This window comes from Gobio gobio (assembly GCF_949357685.1).
Source record: "Gobio gobio genome assembly, chromosome: 15".
NCBI lineage: Eukaryota > Metazoa > Chordata > Actinopteri > Cypriniformes > Gobionidae > Gobio > Gobio gobio.
The window spans coordinates 52,125,283-52,140,470 of NC_137108.1; the positions used below are offsets into that span (position 1 = coordinate 52,125,283).

The window sequence follows — 15,188 nt, forward strand, 5'->3', positions numbered from 1 at the left end:
CTCAACTCCTGCAGGACTACAGATGACCATCACCTGTGAAGAGTCGACTCAACTCCTGCAGGACTTCAGATGACCATCACCTGTGAAGAGACGACTCAACTCCTGCAGGACTTGACTATACAACTCTGAAACTCTTCTGTACAGTTTGTAGGCGTTTTAAAGTATTTGAACATGAATTATATCAAAGAAATATTACACCATGAGCAGAACGAGACACGGACACTTTCAATACACACACAGTCATTTATTGTGAATTAAAACATAAAAAGCACAAAAGAGTGACATAAAAAACAGATAAGGGAAAAAGAGAGACAGCAAATATTTACACAATTATTAGTTTGAGACGCTTCACTAAAACAGTTTTAAAAGAGAGCAGCCGACTGAACCAACACACTCACTCACACACATAATCTCATTAATTCACACATACACTCATTAATTCACTCACTCAAACACACTCACATTCACACACACACACACACACGCTCTCACTCACTTTCTCACACACACACACACACACACACACACACTCACAAACAAACAAACACTCACACACACTCTCACAAACATTCACTCACACTTTCACTCACACACTCACTCTCTCTCACACACACACACACACACACACACTCTAATTGATTCAGTGAATGAACTGATATAGTGATTCATTGTAATAAAGTGAAGCTTCATTCTATTAGCGATGATGAACACATGAATATATGAGTAGTGTACGATAGTGTCTTGATTAATAATAAAATATATGAGCAATGATTTATGGGCCACTTATTGCTCAAACGCAGGATTATGGCCCTGGGAAAGATTGGTGTTTATCTGGAGTGTGTCTGTAACATCATAATATCACTGCAGGTAAAAGCTCTTGTGAAGGTCACATGACTGAACGCGTGACGCAACGCTTCACTTTTTGAAGAATTTCTTGTTGAGGAGGAAGATGAGCAGATTAACGTTGACTTTGGCTTTATCAAACATCTTCATCACGGCCACTTCCTCATACTGCAGCTGCAGCAGATCCTGCACACACACACACACACATTATTCCTCATGTCTCCTCAAACACTGTTAAAGCATCGGTGGAGACGCTTCGGTCACATGATCACGTCACCTGATATTTGAGAGGGAATCTCTCCATGTCCACTCCCATGAAACGAGCCTTCACCAGGAATGTGCCGTCCTCCTCAGCGGGAACGATGTCAAAGATCACGTTCTTGAACCTGCGAGTGAGTGTGTGAGAGAGTGAGTGTGTGAGTGAGCATGAGAGAGTGAGTGTGTGTGTGTATGAGCGAGAGAGTGTGTGTAAGAGTGAGAGAGTGTGTGTGTGTGTCGTACTGTGTGACGGGCAGGTCTTCTATCTCCAGCAGAACTCCCTTCTCATGCAGGCGTGCTGCGGTGTAGGTGAGAGTCGACTGCTTCTTCTTCCCTTTATTATCAGACGCTTTCTTCCCGTTGATTTTACTGACGGACAGAGACAGAGACAGAGTGTCACACACACACACACACACACACATGACTGTAATCATCCTGATGAACCGATCCTGATTCTTAAATCCCAAGATTGATCTTTTAGTTGGAGCTGTTTTCAAACGTGTGTGCAGCATCTGATATTGTGGCTTTAATGGCCGTTGTTTTCATGGACTCGTGTCCTCTCGAGTGCGCAATTCCCAAAACACCCACAAGATGGCGGCTTTAACCCTCTGGAGTCTGAGCTGTTTTGGGGCCCTTTAGAAGTTTTGACATGCTCTGACATTTGTGCTTTTTTCAGTTGCTTATAAACACATTAATGGCAAAAATGTAATTACACTGTATTCAGCACAAACTGGGCTACCATAACATGTTTGTACATGCTTGTACTTTTGAGAGAAAAATGTTTATGCACTGATTTTGAAAAAAACAAAAATTTGTTTTAAAATTAAGGCCTCAAAACACACAATAGATGTGTGTCCACAAGACGTTTGACTCATGGGTGTATTTACCTAGAGTTCCTGCTTAAAACTGATGTGAGAATCATTGAGCCTACTCATTCACATAAAACAATACACTGATTTAACATTTGTAAGACTTTTTCTCTTCACAAAGCCAGTATGCGAGGAGGCGTGGTATCTAATGAATAATGATGAGATAGCACCTGAGATAACAAAGGACTCGCATTAATGAGCTGCATAATGAATGAGCTGCAGGTAGACCTATGTGACAGAGAGCAGCAGAGCAAAGGAAATATATCTTTTTTGTAGTTTATTTTATTTGGAATGTAATCAACAAAGGCCTATTATATTTTAAATGATCAGAAGATTTGACTACACTGCAAAAAATGCTCTTCTTATTTGGTATTTTTTCAGTTTCCAGTCCAAATATTTAAAATTCTTAAATCAAGATTAATTTACTAGATAAGTACAAATTTCTGGGGGGGGGGGGGGGGGGGGGGGGTCAAAATGAAGTGAGTTTTTGCTTACTTAGTTAACTTAAATGTCCCCAAGGGGAAATTCTGCTTGTGCACAGTTGCTTCATTAAGGTAGACCAGATAACTTAAAACAATCTATATTCTCTGCCACAACAATTTATGCTTTATTAAACTATAATTTATGATTTATTACACCAATTTATTAAAACAAAACAAATAGCTAATGAGATTAGAACCATGTTTTTACTCCAAACTTACTTTATATCACAAGTCAAATGTTTTAAATAACCTTACGTGATCTCATTTGGCTTTGGATCAAAAAATCAGACAGAAAATATATTTCACAATATTCTGCATAATTATAAAAGCTTGAGTAGCATTGCATTATAATATAATCTATTATGAAAACACCCAACATGGTATAAATAACGCAGATAAGCCATATATTGTCGCGATTGTGTGTTTATTATCTTCAAACCTGTCTGCCTGCATGTTAGAGTGATTTCTGGAAGCTGTTTATGTCAATATCATATGGTATCTTCTTCATGTGTGCTATATATGGACTACATGTGCACGGAGCGCCCTCCGGCTGCCAGTATGAAGTATGAAAAGTTTTTTTATGAATGAGAGCAGCTGACGCTCGTATTACAATCTTTAGAAGGTACCGACAGTTTTCATATTCATAACTCCTGACACATATTAACAAATTACGGTCACTATATGACTTTGTGAATAAAACAGAGGTCAAAAATGGAAGCTTGAGTCTTAAATCTTTTAAATGATGTATAGTTTGTCAAGGTAATTACTTACATCTGACAGTCATTTTGAGCCAATTTAAACAAAGAAAGCTTCAGTGCGCCTCGTTGCATGATGTGTTTGTTTGAGCTGATGTGTGTGTTTGTCGATGTGTTTGAGTTGATGTGTGTGTGGGCGTCGCCTCAGTATTTGAATCTCAATAGAGCGCGCGCTTAGTGGGCGTGGTCGCATTAGTCTATAATGAGCCGCTCAGGAACAACTAACATCGATCTGCTTTCAAAAGTATTACATAAACACAGAATATTTGTTTTTGATTTGATTTACAGTGTTTAAAACCTGACATTTCAGCGTTTCTTTAGACATATGCCTCATGTTTGTCAGACAAGTATTCAATAAGCTAGAGGTCATTTTCTGAAGACTCTCTGAATGAACGTCTTTGACAGAGAGGCTGCAGATCGCGCATCATGTGTGATTTCTTTATTTCTGGCTGTAGTAGTGTGTGTGTGTGTGTGTGTGTGGCAGGTGTTGATGTACTGGCTGTAGTAGTGTGTGTGTCTGTGTGTGTGTGTGTGTACCTGGCGGTGAGGTTGTGCAGGCAGGTGTTGATGTACTGGCTGTAGTAGTGTGTGTGTGTGTGTGTGTGTGTGTGTGTGTGTGTGTGTACCTGGCGGTGAGGTTGTGCAGGCAGGTGTTGATGTACTGGCTGTAGTAGTGTGTGTGTGTGTGTGTGTGTGTGTGTGTGTGTGTACCTGGCGGTGAGGTTGTGCAGGCAGGTGTTGATGTACTGGCTGTAGTAGTGTGTCTGTGTGTGTGTGTGTGTGTGTGTGTGTGTGTGTGTGTGTGTGTGTACCTGGCGGTGAGGTTGTGCAGGCAGGTGTTGATGTACTGGCTGTAGTAGTGTGTGTGTGTGTGTGTGTGTGTGTGTGTGTGTGTGTGTGTGTGTGTGTGTGTACCTGGCGGTGAGGTTGTGCAGGCAGGTGTTGATGTACTGGCTGTAGTAGTGTGTGTGTGTGTGTGTGTGTGTACCTGGCGGTGAGGTTGTGCAGGCAGGTGTTGATGTACTGGCTGTAGTAGTGTGTGTGTGTGTGTGTGTGTGTGTGTGTGTGTGTGTGTGTGTGTGTGTGTGTGTGTGTGTGTGTACCTGGCGGTGAGGTTGTGCAGGCAGGTGTTGATGTACTGGCTGTAGTAGTGTGTGTGTGTGTGTGTGTGTGTACCTGGCGGTGAGGTTGTGCAGGCAGGTGTTGATGTACTGGCTGTAGTAGTGTGTGTGTGTGTGTGTGTACCTGGCGGTGAGGTTTAGGGCTGTCAACGAACATTCTAAATTCGAATATATATTCGAATAGTTTTTAAAAAACGAATTTCGAAGGTGAAAATTAATATTCGAATAAATAAAAAAATGTGGGGGAAAAACGCCCGCGGTAGTAGAGGCGTGGCTGTCTGCTTTGCGAGTGGGCGCGCTAGCGCGCCTGAAGCCTTGTGTACTTTGGCCCGTCTCCAGAGCGCGAGCCCCCGCTGACTGCGCGCGCTCCTCCCCAAACGGACGAGGCGTTTATATTTGACGCGCTCGGCGTTGTGCTTTTCTTTGAAACGACAGATGGCGACTCGGAGTAATTGTTCTATAAACTATCAGGAAAAGCGTCGAGAAGAAGTGGGCTAATGTACACAGGTGACGATATTTATTTTAGTAAACTTCACCGAAAACCACACTACAAAAGAATCATGTAAAACAGATCAAAATAAACCTTGATATTACTTGTGACATGAGAACAAGATGTATGTAGAAATGTAACGTTAACTTGTTCAACTCAATTTATGATATCTAAATGTTTCATAATTTCACTAAACACTTTAGTGAGTTTTCACTTAGTTTTACTTTTCTTTATTAAACAGACTTTTTTATGCTTTTGTAGGCTCGTTTTATAAATATAAGCAACTCATTTGTATGTGCAAACTGGACCAGCCTTACTTTGCATCGCCCGCCACAAGCTCTCTGTCTGCAACACGACAAGAGGCCATAACGGAGAAATTAATTTAGTTGATTTGTAAGGACATGAGAGCGATCAGTGTCGTGGATGAGGCGGCTTCAGGGAGTTCTGTCAAGCAGTGGAGCCGAGGTACTGACTGAATAGATATTGCATGAATAAAGGATAAATGCACTGCTTCCACTGGTTTGATTATTTAGTGTTTCATGTCAAAGAAAAGTTCCATGTTTACCACAGCACAGCTCGCTCGGAGCGTTCAATAATATGCTGTAAAACTTATATTAATATTTGTTTCAATCACTGAATGAAGCCTGCTATATTTGGGACAAGAGTCGTGACCTTAAATTGCTTGCACAAAACTCTTGATCAGCTCTCGAAATGTGTTTGTTCATTTAAGCCGTTATGAGCAGAGAGCGTGAGGGCGAGAGAGAGTGAGGTCTGCGGTCTTTAGCCATTAGTTGATTTACTTGTTTTTGTGTTGGTAATATGTTGTCAAATATGTTTAAACTTAAATAGACTACCTATATAAGTAGTTATGTCTCTTTGTATTCATTTGTCCTGTTATTGACGTAATGCGCGTCATTGATAAAATGCGCAACCAGATGTTCGAATAGTTCGAATATTCGTGCTTTTTTTAGAGGGAATATTCGAACATCATTTTTGAGCAATTTTGACAGCCCTAGTGAGGTTGTGCAGGCAGGTGTTGATGTACTGGCTGTAGTAGTGTGTGTGTGTGTGTGTGTGTGTGTGTGTGTGTGTGTGTGTGTGTACCTGGCGGTGAGGTTGTGCAGGCAGGTGTTGATGTACTGGCTGTAGTAGTCCACCTGCTCTGAGTGGAAGGAGCTCTTGCAGTGCAGACTGTGCAGTGTCTGTCTGAGCTTCACCAGCTCCGCCTGACGCCTCTGGCGATACACACGCTGGTGACGGATGTCCTACACACACAGCAGACCGTCAGCACACACACACACACCTGAGCGAGGGCGTCACACACCCGCCGCGCGGTACCTTAGCGATGAGCTGCAGCATCTGCGCGTGTGTGTCGGGGGGGCGGAGCGTGCCGATGGTCTCCAGCCTCCTCAGGTTCCTCTGGATCTTCCTCTTCTTCTCCTCCAGAGTCAGGCTGCCGTCGGCGACCAGCGACTGGTTCCTCTTCATCTTCTCTGGGGTCCGTGCGTCTCTCTGAGCGCGCTGATGCATCATCCAGCCGTGCTGCACCTCCTGAACACACACACACACACTCGGGTTTTGTATGAAGGATTTAAGATCTAAAATCAGCCCTGAAAACACTACTTTACATCTGTGTGTGTGTGTGTGTGTGTTTGTTTGATATCATCTCTACCTGATCTCTGGCAGCGGAGACTTGAAGCATCTCATTGAGTGTGTCTGAGAGAGTGTGTGTGTGTGTCTGTGAGTGAGTGAGTGAGTGAGTGTGTGTAAGAGAGTGAGTGAGTGAGTGTGTGTAAGAGAGTGAGTGAGTGAGTGTGTGTAAGAGAGTGAGTGAGTGAGTGAGTGAGTGTGTGTAAGAGAGTGAGTGAGTGAGTGTGTGTAAGAGAGTGAGTGAGTGAGTGAGTGAGTGAATGAATGAATGAGTGAGTGAGTGAGTAAGAGTGAGTGCGTGTGTGTGTGTGTGAGTGAGTGAGTGAGTGAGTGTGTGAGTGTGTGTGTGTGTGTGTGTGTGTGTGTGTGTGTGTGTGTGTGTGTGTGTGTGTGTGCGTGAGTGTGCGTGAGTGTGCGTGAGTGTGCGTGAGTGTGTGTGCGTGAGTGTGCGTGAGTGTGCGTGAGTGTGTGTGCGTGAGTGTGTGTGCGTGAGTGTGCATGTGAGTGAGTGTGTGTGCGTGTGTGTGAGTGAGAGTGTGTGCGTGTGAGTGAGTGTGTGTGAGTGAGAGTGTGTGAGTGAGAGTGTGTGCGTGTGTGTGTGAGTGAGAGTGTGTGAGTGAGAGTGTGTGCGTGTGAGTGTGTGTGAGTCTCTACCTGATCTCTGGAGGCGGAGACTTGAAGCACATCACTGAGTGTGTCTCCGGCCTGTGTTCTGATCACGTCGATGATCAGCTGCTTAGTGCTGAAGAACAAGCAGACAGGAAATGAGCTCAGACTCGATCATCATCATCATCATCATCATCATCATCATCATCATCATCAGCCACCTCAGCAGAATCCCGCGCGCGTCAGGCCTGTCATCAGAACTCTTGAAGACGTCAAACTTGCTGGTGAGGGTCAGAGAAACCTCCATCTTGGCCAAAGTCTGCTCCACGTTTGGATCTGTGGGGTTGAGCTGCCCCTCGCCTGCACACACACACACACACACACACACACACACACACACACACACACACAGATGAGAGTGTGTGAGCTCACTGGGCTTTGCTGAGCTAGCGAGTGTGGATGACGCACCTATGAGATCCTGAAGGGACGGCACTGATCCCAGATCCTGCAGGAGCTGCTGAAGAGGGTCTGACGGATCCGGACACAGACAGTCCTGATGCTCCAACAGCAGCTGCGCACACACACACACACACACACACACACACACACACACACCTGTTAAAGCATGGTTCTGGAGCAGAAGTGTGAGATGCAGTGCTGTATCGGGCCGCCACTGACTCTGTGTGTGTTGATGAGTTCACTGATGGAGATGTAGACGATGGGTCTGTTGAGGATCAGCGTCTCTGAATACTCGTCGATGTTGAAGCGCTCCTCCGGCTCGGGCACGTCACACACACACCGCAGGAACTTCCTGTGGCAGAGAGCGGAGGGAGGAGGCGGGACGTGGCACAGTGATTTAGTTTTAGTCATATTTTAGTCGCCTGAATTGTTTTTAGTTTTAGTCTCCTAAAATCTAATGAGTTTAGTTCAATTGTAATACATAAAGCGTTTAAGCGTCACTGACACTTGAACTGACATTCTGACATTATTTTGTTTTTGACATTAAAAATACACGAAAGAGCTCAATTCACTTTTTTAAAAACATCTATATAGTTTTTATAACTCTGTATTTCTGTTTTAGTCAGTAGGCCATTTCAGGTTAAGCTAAAGCTTCAAATAAGTTTGTTTATTTATTTTTTAAATTTCAGTTAATATTTATTTAATTTCAAGTAACTTAAACAATGTGTGTGAGTGTGTGTGTGTGTGTGTGTGTGTGTGAGAGTGAGTGTGTGTGTGAGAGTGAGTGTGTGTGAGAGAGTGAGTGAGTGAGTGTGTGTGTGTGTGTGTGTGTGTGTGTGTGTGTGTGTGTGTGTGTGTGTGTGAGAGTGAGTGAGTGTGTGTGTGAGAGTGAGTGTGTGTGAGAGTGAGTGAGTGAGTGTGTGTGTGTGTGTGTGTGTGTGTGAGAGTGAGTGTGTGTGTGAGAGTGAGTGAGTGAGTGAGTGAGTGAGTGAGTGTGTGTGTGTGTGTGTGTGTGTGTGTGTGTGTGTGTGTGTGTGTGTGTGTGTGTGTGTGTGTGTGTGTGTGTGTGTGTGTGTGTGTGTGTGTGTGTGTGTGTGTGTGAGAGAGAGAGTCAGTGTCAGTGAGTGTGTGTGTGTGTGTGTGTGTGTGTGTGTGTGTGTGTGTGTGTGTGTGTGTGTGTGTGTGTGTGTGTGTGTGTGTGTGTGTGTGTGTGTGAGTGAGAGAGTCAGTGTCAGTGAGTGTGTGTAATTTATTTAATTTCAAGTAACTTAAACAACGTTTTATTGAATTAATTTCTTTATATTTATATAGGCTAGTACCTACTTTAGATGTATATATTACGTTGATCATGCAAGTTGCAAAACAGGCTATAGACTATGTTAAAATAACAAACATTTTAAATTAAAACTTACGATAGACAAAAACCGACTCTAGTCTTTTCTTTCATTTTTAAATCTTTTTACAAGAAATCCTGCAGGTGAAGATTTTCTTTAATGGTTTTAGTGAACTATTATAACCCTGATACTTTATTGAATATGTGTCAAATACTGATCTTTCCTCCTGACTATGAATTAAATGGGAATGAAATTGAATATAGTTTATTGTGTAAGCAAAAACGAATATATAATGCGTGACTTTTAATTATAAACCAGCTGGAAATACACCAGGACTCTTATTTTGAAATGTCTGCGCCTCTATTGCAGTTGCAGGAGCTCATTCAAGTTCAGATGAGGAGATCAAATATGCGTCATTATAACCGTCTAAAACATATTACTATATAAACATCATAAAGTCATTATTCATCAGCATTAGTTCATAATCAATAGTCTGTCATAAGTGTGTGTTATTGATTGAGCCGCTCTGGAGCTGGATTGGGGGAGTGTGTGTGTGTGTGTGTGTGTGTGTGTGTGTGTGTTATTGATTGAGCCGCTCTGGAGCTGGATTGGGGGTGTGTGAGCCGTGTTTTCCAGAGGTTAGATCAGTTCAGATCAAATGTGTTCATCTGAGACACAGATCATCAGTTCTGACCCCATCTCTGCCCTAATCCACCCTCACTAACCTCACTATTCTCCTCTCACTTTATCTGCTGACCAAAATGACAGTTGATTTTCCTCATAGTTTTTGTCATCCAACACTAGTTTTTATTTAGTGATCGTCTCGTTCTCGTCAGAGAAAAAAGGTCGTTGACGAATATGAACACTGCGTGTGCAGCCGGGTGTCACACACACTCACCTGAAGCGGGCGTGTGTGTGTGTGATGTACTGGTTGAGGGCGTGCAGGTGCGCCGAGTCCCCGTGGAAGTGTTTGAGCGCTGCGCTGTGCTGGAGGATGCGAGCGATGGAGCCCAGCGTCCGGCGCTGACCCGGCAGGAGAGCAGAACCGGCCCCGAACTCCACCACGTCAAAGCCATCCGGAGCCACGACCGCAGGGTTCATGTAGCGATAGTAGATGAGGTTACCCACGATCTGATCACACACACACACACACACACAAGTCAAGTCAGCTTTATTTATATAGCGCTTTTAAACAATGCAGATTGTTTCAGAGCAGCTTTACAGTGTTAAACAGGAAAATAATGCAGCAGAATTTTATTCAGCCGTTCTGGGGCCAGTTTCATAAACTTAGCCCTTATATTTAGACTGTGTCTTAAGAACTAATTTGACACACTAGCAATTAGTCAAGAGGTAATCAGTCTTACTTTTCTGATTCAAATTAGACCAATCTAATTTTTTATGTAGCTGACTTTAAAAAGTTAAAGGGTTAGTTCACCCAAAAATGAAAATTCTGTCATTAATTCCTCACCCTCATGTGGTTGGACACCCGTCAGACCTCCGTTCATCTTCAGACACAAATGAAGATATTTTAGTGTAAAGCTGATGCTGAGAAAGGCTTCAGATAGGCCTCCATTGGCATTCAGTACATTTACACTCACAAGACCCATAAAAGGCTCTAAAAACGTCGTTACAAAGTCCATCTCACCACAGTGACTCTACAATCATTTTACGATGCGACGACAATAGTTTTTGTGCGCAAAAAAAATCTAAATAACACCTTTATCCAACTTGTTCTTGTCTTCCGTGTGTGTCTCCACGACGCATGCGTGAGAATATGAGCAGATCCGGCGTTCGGGAATCCATGAAATGCCACTTTAACCCCATTTTGAGAACTACACCGAGACCTAAAGCACGATCAGTGTAGAATTCAACAGCTGAGACACGCGCGTCTTCCTCTGCTCGTAAACAAATCTCTTCTGGGTCATGTGTCCGAACGCCGGATCTGCTCATATTCTCACGCATGCGTCGTGGAGACACACACGGAAGACAAGAACAAGCTGGATAAAGGTGTTATTTTGATTTTTTTTGCGCACAAAAACTATTGTCGTCGCATCGTAAGATTATTGTAGAGTCACTGTGGTGAGATGGACTTTGTAACGGCGTCTTTAGTGTCTTTTATGGGTCTTGTGAGTGTAAATGTACTGAATGCCAATGGAGGCCTATCTGAAGCCTTTCTCAGCATCAGCTTTACACTAAAATATCTTCATTTGTGTTCCGAATATGAACGGAGGTCTGACGGGTGTCCAACGACATGAGGGTGAGGAATTAATGACAGAATTTTCATTTTTGGGTGAACTAACCCTTTAAGAACAGTCTTGAAGAAAAAAAATAGACGACTAACTTTTAAGACTAGTCTAAGCAGTTTATGCAACCGGCCCCTGGAGAAAACAGTGATGTCATCAGTTAATTTCAATTATCATACAGTGACAGTGTGGGCATTAGATCAGTAATTTAGTTTATATGGTTCATTTAGTTTAATAATTCGATTTATTTGGATATTTAGTTGAAAAATCACACACATCAGAGCAGCAGGGGCCGGTTGCATAAACTAAGACATTATGTTAAGACAGTGTCTTAAGATCTAGTATGAGCCACTAGCAGTTAGGCAAGGGGCATTCAGTCTCACTTTTCGTATCAAATTAGGCCAGTCTATGTTTTTATGTAACTGATTTAAAAAAAATTATGAACAGTCTTAAAGAAAAAAATGTATGTCTAACTTGTAAGACTAGTCTCAACGGTTTATGCAACCGGATGTCCAGACTAGACTTTAGACTAGACCATCATTATCCTGCCAAAGAACCGCCCACTTTAATGCATTCTGAAATACACACACACGTGCATAAATCATATTACAAACTTATCCCAGATGTACACAACACACCTTGTACAGCTCGTCCTCACTGGCCTGAGGAAACTTCTCCTGCAGGGCGTCTCTCAAAACTTTAGCAGTGTAACGCAAACCGTACCTGTTTAAGAGCACACACACACACACACACACACACACACACACACACACACACACACACACACACACACACACACGCACGCAAGATAAGATATAAAATCAGCCGTAGATAAATAACAGTGTTTGTGATGCACTTTTGGAAGGTGTACGGTCTTCATTTGGGAATTACACTCGGGGTCTTTGGGGTCTCCACAGACCCCGAGCAACAAAATTAGATTTTGTAACAAAACAATTGTTTTTTTTAGAACAAATGTAATTTTACTATGTTTATTAATGTTTTTGCTCAACATCTGTGCAGTTTTTGGAGTATTTATAATAACTTTTAAATTTATATAAATAAATTAAAAACTGTATTTTTAATGGATTTTCACACGAGATCAGTAGGGCTGTAATCTCCCAGTCGATTATTAGTCGAAAATGGTCGATTTTTTGCCACGTTCATTTGATCAGTTTTGCCGTGTTCATTTGATCAGTTTTGCCGTGTTCATTTGATCAGGTGGAGAGCACGAACTGCTAATGGGGGTGTTTTCAGAGCAGCTGGTCCACAGGTATCAGTCTGTCTTCAGAACACCCCCGTGTTTTCTCTTCTTTTGGATTAGTCCAACCCACTGGAGAAGAGACAGACTGAAGTAATGTTAGGCTAGTTTGCTGTATATTATTTAATTGTGAGAGTTTTCCTAGTCAGTCTCTTCTACCATGTCAACAAAGACATCGGCAGTGTGGCAGCATTTTAAAAAAAAATAGAAAATGGGGAAAAAAGTCGAATGCAAATTTTGTAAGCAACAGTTTATATCACAGCTCGACGACAAACATGCCAGATCAGCTAAAGACGCTCAGCTAACTCGTCTGCGCTAGGTCGCTCTGTCTGCTTTGAGTCGCCCCGTCACTTTTATTATTGTGCAAACTGCTAATTTATTTCTAGTTTTATTTATTGGATTTGGGCACTTTATTATTTTATCTTTTATTTGGAGCCGAATGCGCTGTTTGTATTAGTTTTGCGCCTATGCTTTATTTTTCAGTTATGCACTTTATTTAGTTTCTGCTCTTGATCTGGCTTGTTTAATATTATTTTTTATTAAAGTGGGCGTGCCTTTTGTGTTTAAGAGTAAAAGCTTTCCATTAATAGTCTATTCGTGTCTCAGCCGTGAAGCTGATCTCATGTTCACAGAGCGGCTGATAGTGTGTCAGTTATTATAATACATATGACAAAAACAATTGTCTAAATTATGTTGCATATTCCTCAAAAGTTCTTGTGGTGATGTCTAGTTGACAACATATTTATGTAAATCATAGGCTGTGATATTGCGCAGGTGCTCGTGATGCGACTCGTGTGTCAGACTCACTTCAGTGCAAAATCACCAGCTCAAAAACTATTTAATATACTGCAAATAGCCTACTAGCTTATGTTTATTTATAATTCATTTAGGCAGACAACAAGGCCACCAAATACTGCACACAGTGCAGAGCTAATTCATTAAACTTTTTCTTTCCTAACGTCATTTTTAGTCGAAAATTTCAGGACTTCAGTCGACCAAGATTTTCTTTGATTGATTACAGCCCTAAAAATCAGTTTATAAAAAAACTTTATAAAAATAATAATAATAATTTAAAAAAAAAATCATTTGTGGGGATAACATGGATAATTTGACATGGTTTAGTGTAAGATTTTTGCCCATCTGGAAAATAGTTTTAAAATAAAAAAAGGCTTTTAGCAGTAAATGCTGCAGAGCTCTACTATTTGCTATTCTGACTCTTTCCACGTATTTTACAGTTGGATTCATATCTAAATGTTACGAAATCACAATTATAACAATTAAAATTACCTAATTTTGTCAAAGTTTAGCATTTTTTTGTACTGAAAAAAACGTTCATTGATGTTACATTACGATTACAAACCTGAACAAGAGAAAAGTTGGAGTCTTTAGAGTTGATCATTAACTTCAAACATCTGATTTTCTAATAATTGTACAAATGTAATCTACACTTCAGTTACTAACTGTAAAAGAACAAAAATGAACAGAAATGAACCGTTATATTACATATTGAGTAAAAAATACACAACATGAACATCAAAATGCAATGAACTGAACCGCAATTACAAATGTGTTCCTGTGTGTGTGTGTGTGTGTTGTGTGTGTGTGTGTGTGTGTGTGTGTGTGTGTGTGTGTGTGTGTGTGTGTGTGTGTGTGTGTGTGTGTGTGTGTGTGTGTCCATTTTCTGAGCGGGTCCTGAGTGTGACTTTTTTTGCCATACGAACATAAAAACAGATTTTAATCCAATTAAATGTTTTTATTTGTAGATCTAGAGAGTGTTGACCACCGTTCCAAAGTCTCTCATGTCATTTGGACAAAGAGAAAAAAAAATTAAATGTGAGCAAACGTCCTTTGGGGTCAGAAAAGACCCAGAAGACCCTAAAAGGGTTTTAAAGAATTGTATATTATCACTTAAATAATAGAAGATAATACACAATAATACACCCCACGGTGTGTGTGTAGAGAGAAACGGCTCATTCTACGGTCATAAACACATAACGGTCTTCATACTCCACTGAGAACAGAGTTATGGATATTATAGAGAGATTCTGTCAGATCCTCATAAATACTACACACTGCAGTCAAATGTCATTGCCCTGTTTGCCACAAATCATTTCACAGTTGAACTGTAGTTTTGATGAAATGCCCAGTGGTGTGTGTGTGTGTAGGCGTGACACGTACGGTAGTTTGTGTGTGTTGCTGATGATGGCGTGCAGCACGCGCTCCGTCAGGTTCTTCAGGTTAGTGATGGAGATGTTTAACCTCTGCTGGACCTCAGAATGCCTCAAGGCCTCCTCGACACTCACCTCGTACGGTAAACAGCTGAAACACACACACACACACACACACACAGTCAACTGAGCTGAGCGTGAGGTTAAACACACTGGACTGAGGTCTCACACACACACACACACACAGTCAACTGAGCTGAGCGTGAGGTTAAACACACTGGGACTGAGGTCTCACACACACACACAGTCACTGAACTGAGCGTGATGTTAAACACACTGGGACTGAGGTCTCACACACACACACACACACACACACACACACCTGAGCGTGAGGTTAAACACACTGGGAGTGAGGTCACACACACACACACACACACAGTCACTGAGCTGAGCGTGATGTTAAACACACTGGGACTGAGGTCACACACACTCACACACACACACACACACACACACACACACAGTCACTGAGCTGAGCATGATGTTAAACACACTGGGACTGAGGTCACACACACACACACACACACACACACACTGTCACTGAGCTGAGCGTGAGTTTAAACACACTGGACTGAGGTCTCACACACACACA

At 42.0% G+C, this 15,188-nt stretch overlaps 1 protein-coding gene across 1 annotated transcript in view; it reads right to left on the reverse strand.

Moving 5' to 3' along the window:
• Positions 1 to 220: 220 nt before the first annotated feature.
• iqgap3 (IQ motif containing GTPase activating protein 3) overlaps positions 221 to 15,188 on the reverse strand; it is a 60,754-nt gene continuing 45,786 nt past the window's right edge. Inside the window, exons 27-38 of the mRNA XM_079836419.1 lie at positions 14,547 to 14,687; positions 11,749 to 11,833; positions 9,766 to 9,998; positions 7,753 to 7,885; positions 7,543 to 7,645; positions 7,296 to 7,434; positions 7,123 to 7,210; positions 6,157 to 6,369; positions 5,923 to 6,083; positions 1,345 to 1,470; positions 1,121 to 1,229; positions 221 to 1,029 (exon numbers count right to left, since the gene is read on the reverse strand). Coding sequence (XP_079692545.1) covers positions 916 to 1,029; positions 1,121 to 1,229; positions 1,345 to 1,470; positions 5,923 to 6,083; positions 6,157 to 6,369; positions 7,123 to 7,210; positions 7,296 to 7,434; positions 7,543 to 7,645; positions 7,753 to 7,885; positions 9,766 to 9,998; positions 11,749 to 11,833; positions 14,547 to 14,687 — 1,645 coding nt within the window. The 3' untranslated portion in view covers positions 221 to 915. The remainder of the gene's footprint in view (positions 1,030 to 1,120; positions 1,230 to 1,344; positions 1,471 to 5,922; positions 6,084 to 6,156; positions 6,370 to 7,122; positions 7,211 to 7,295; positions 7,435 to 7,542; positions 7,646 to 7,752; positions 7,886 to 9,765; positions 9,999 to 11,748; positions 11,834 to 14,546; positions 14,688 to 15,188) is intronic.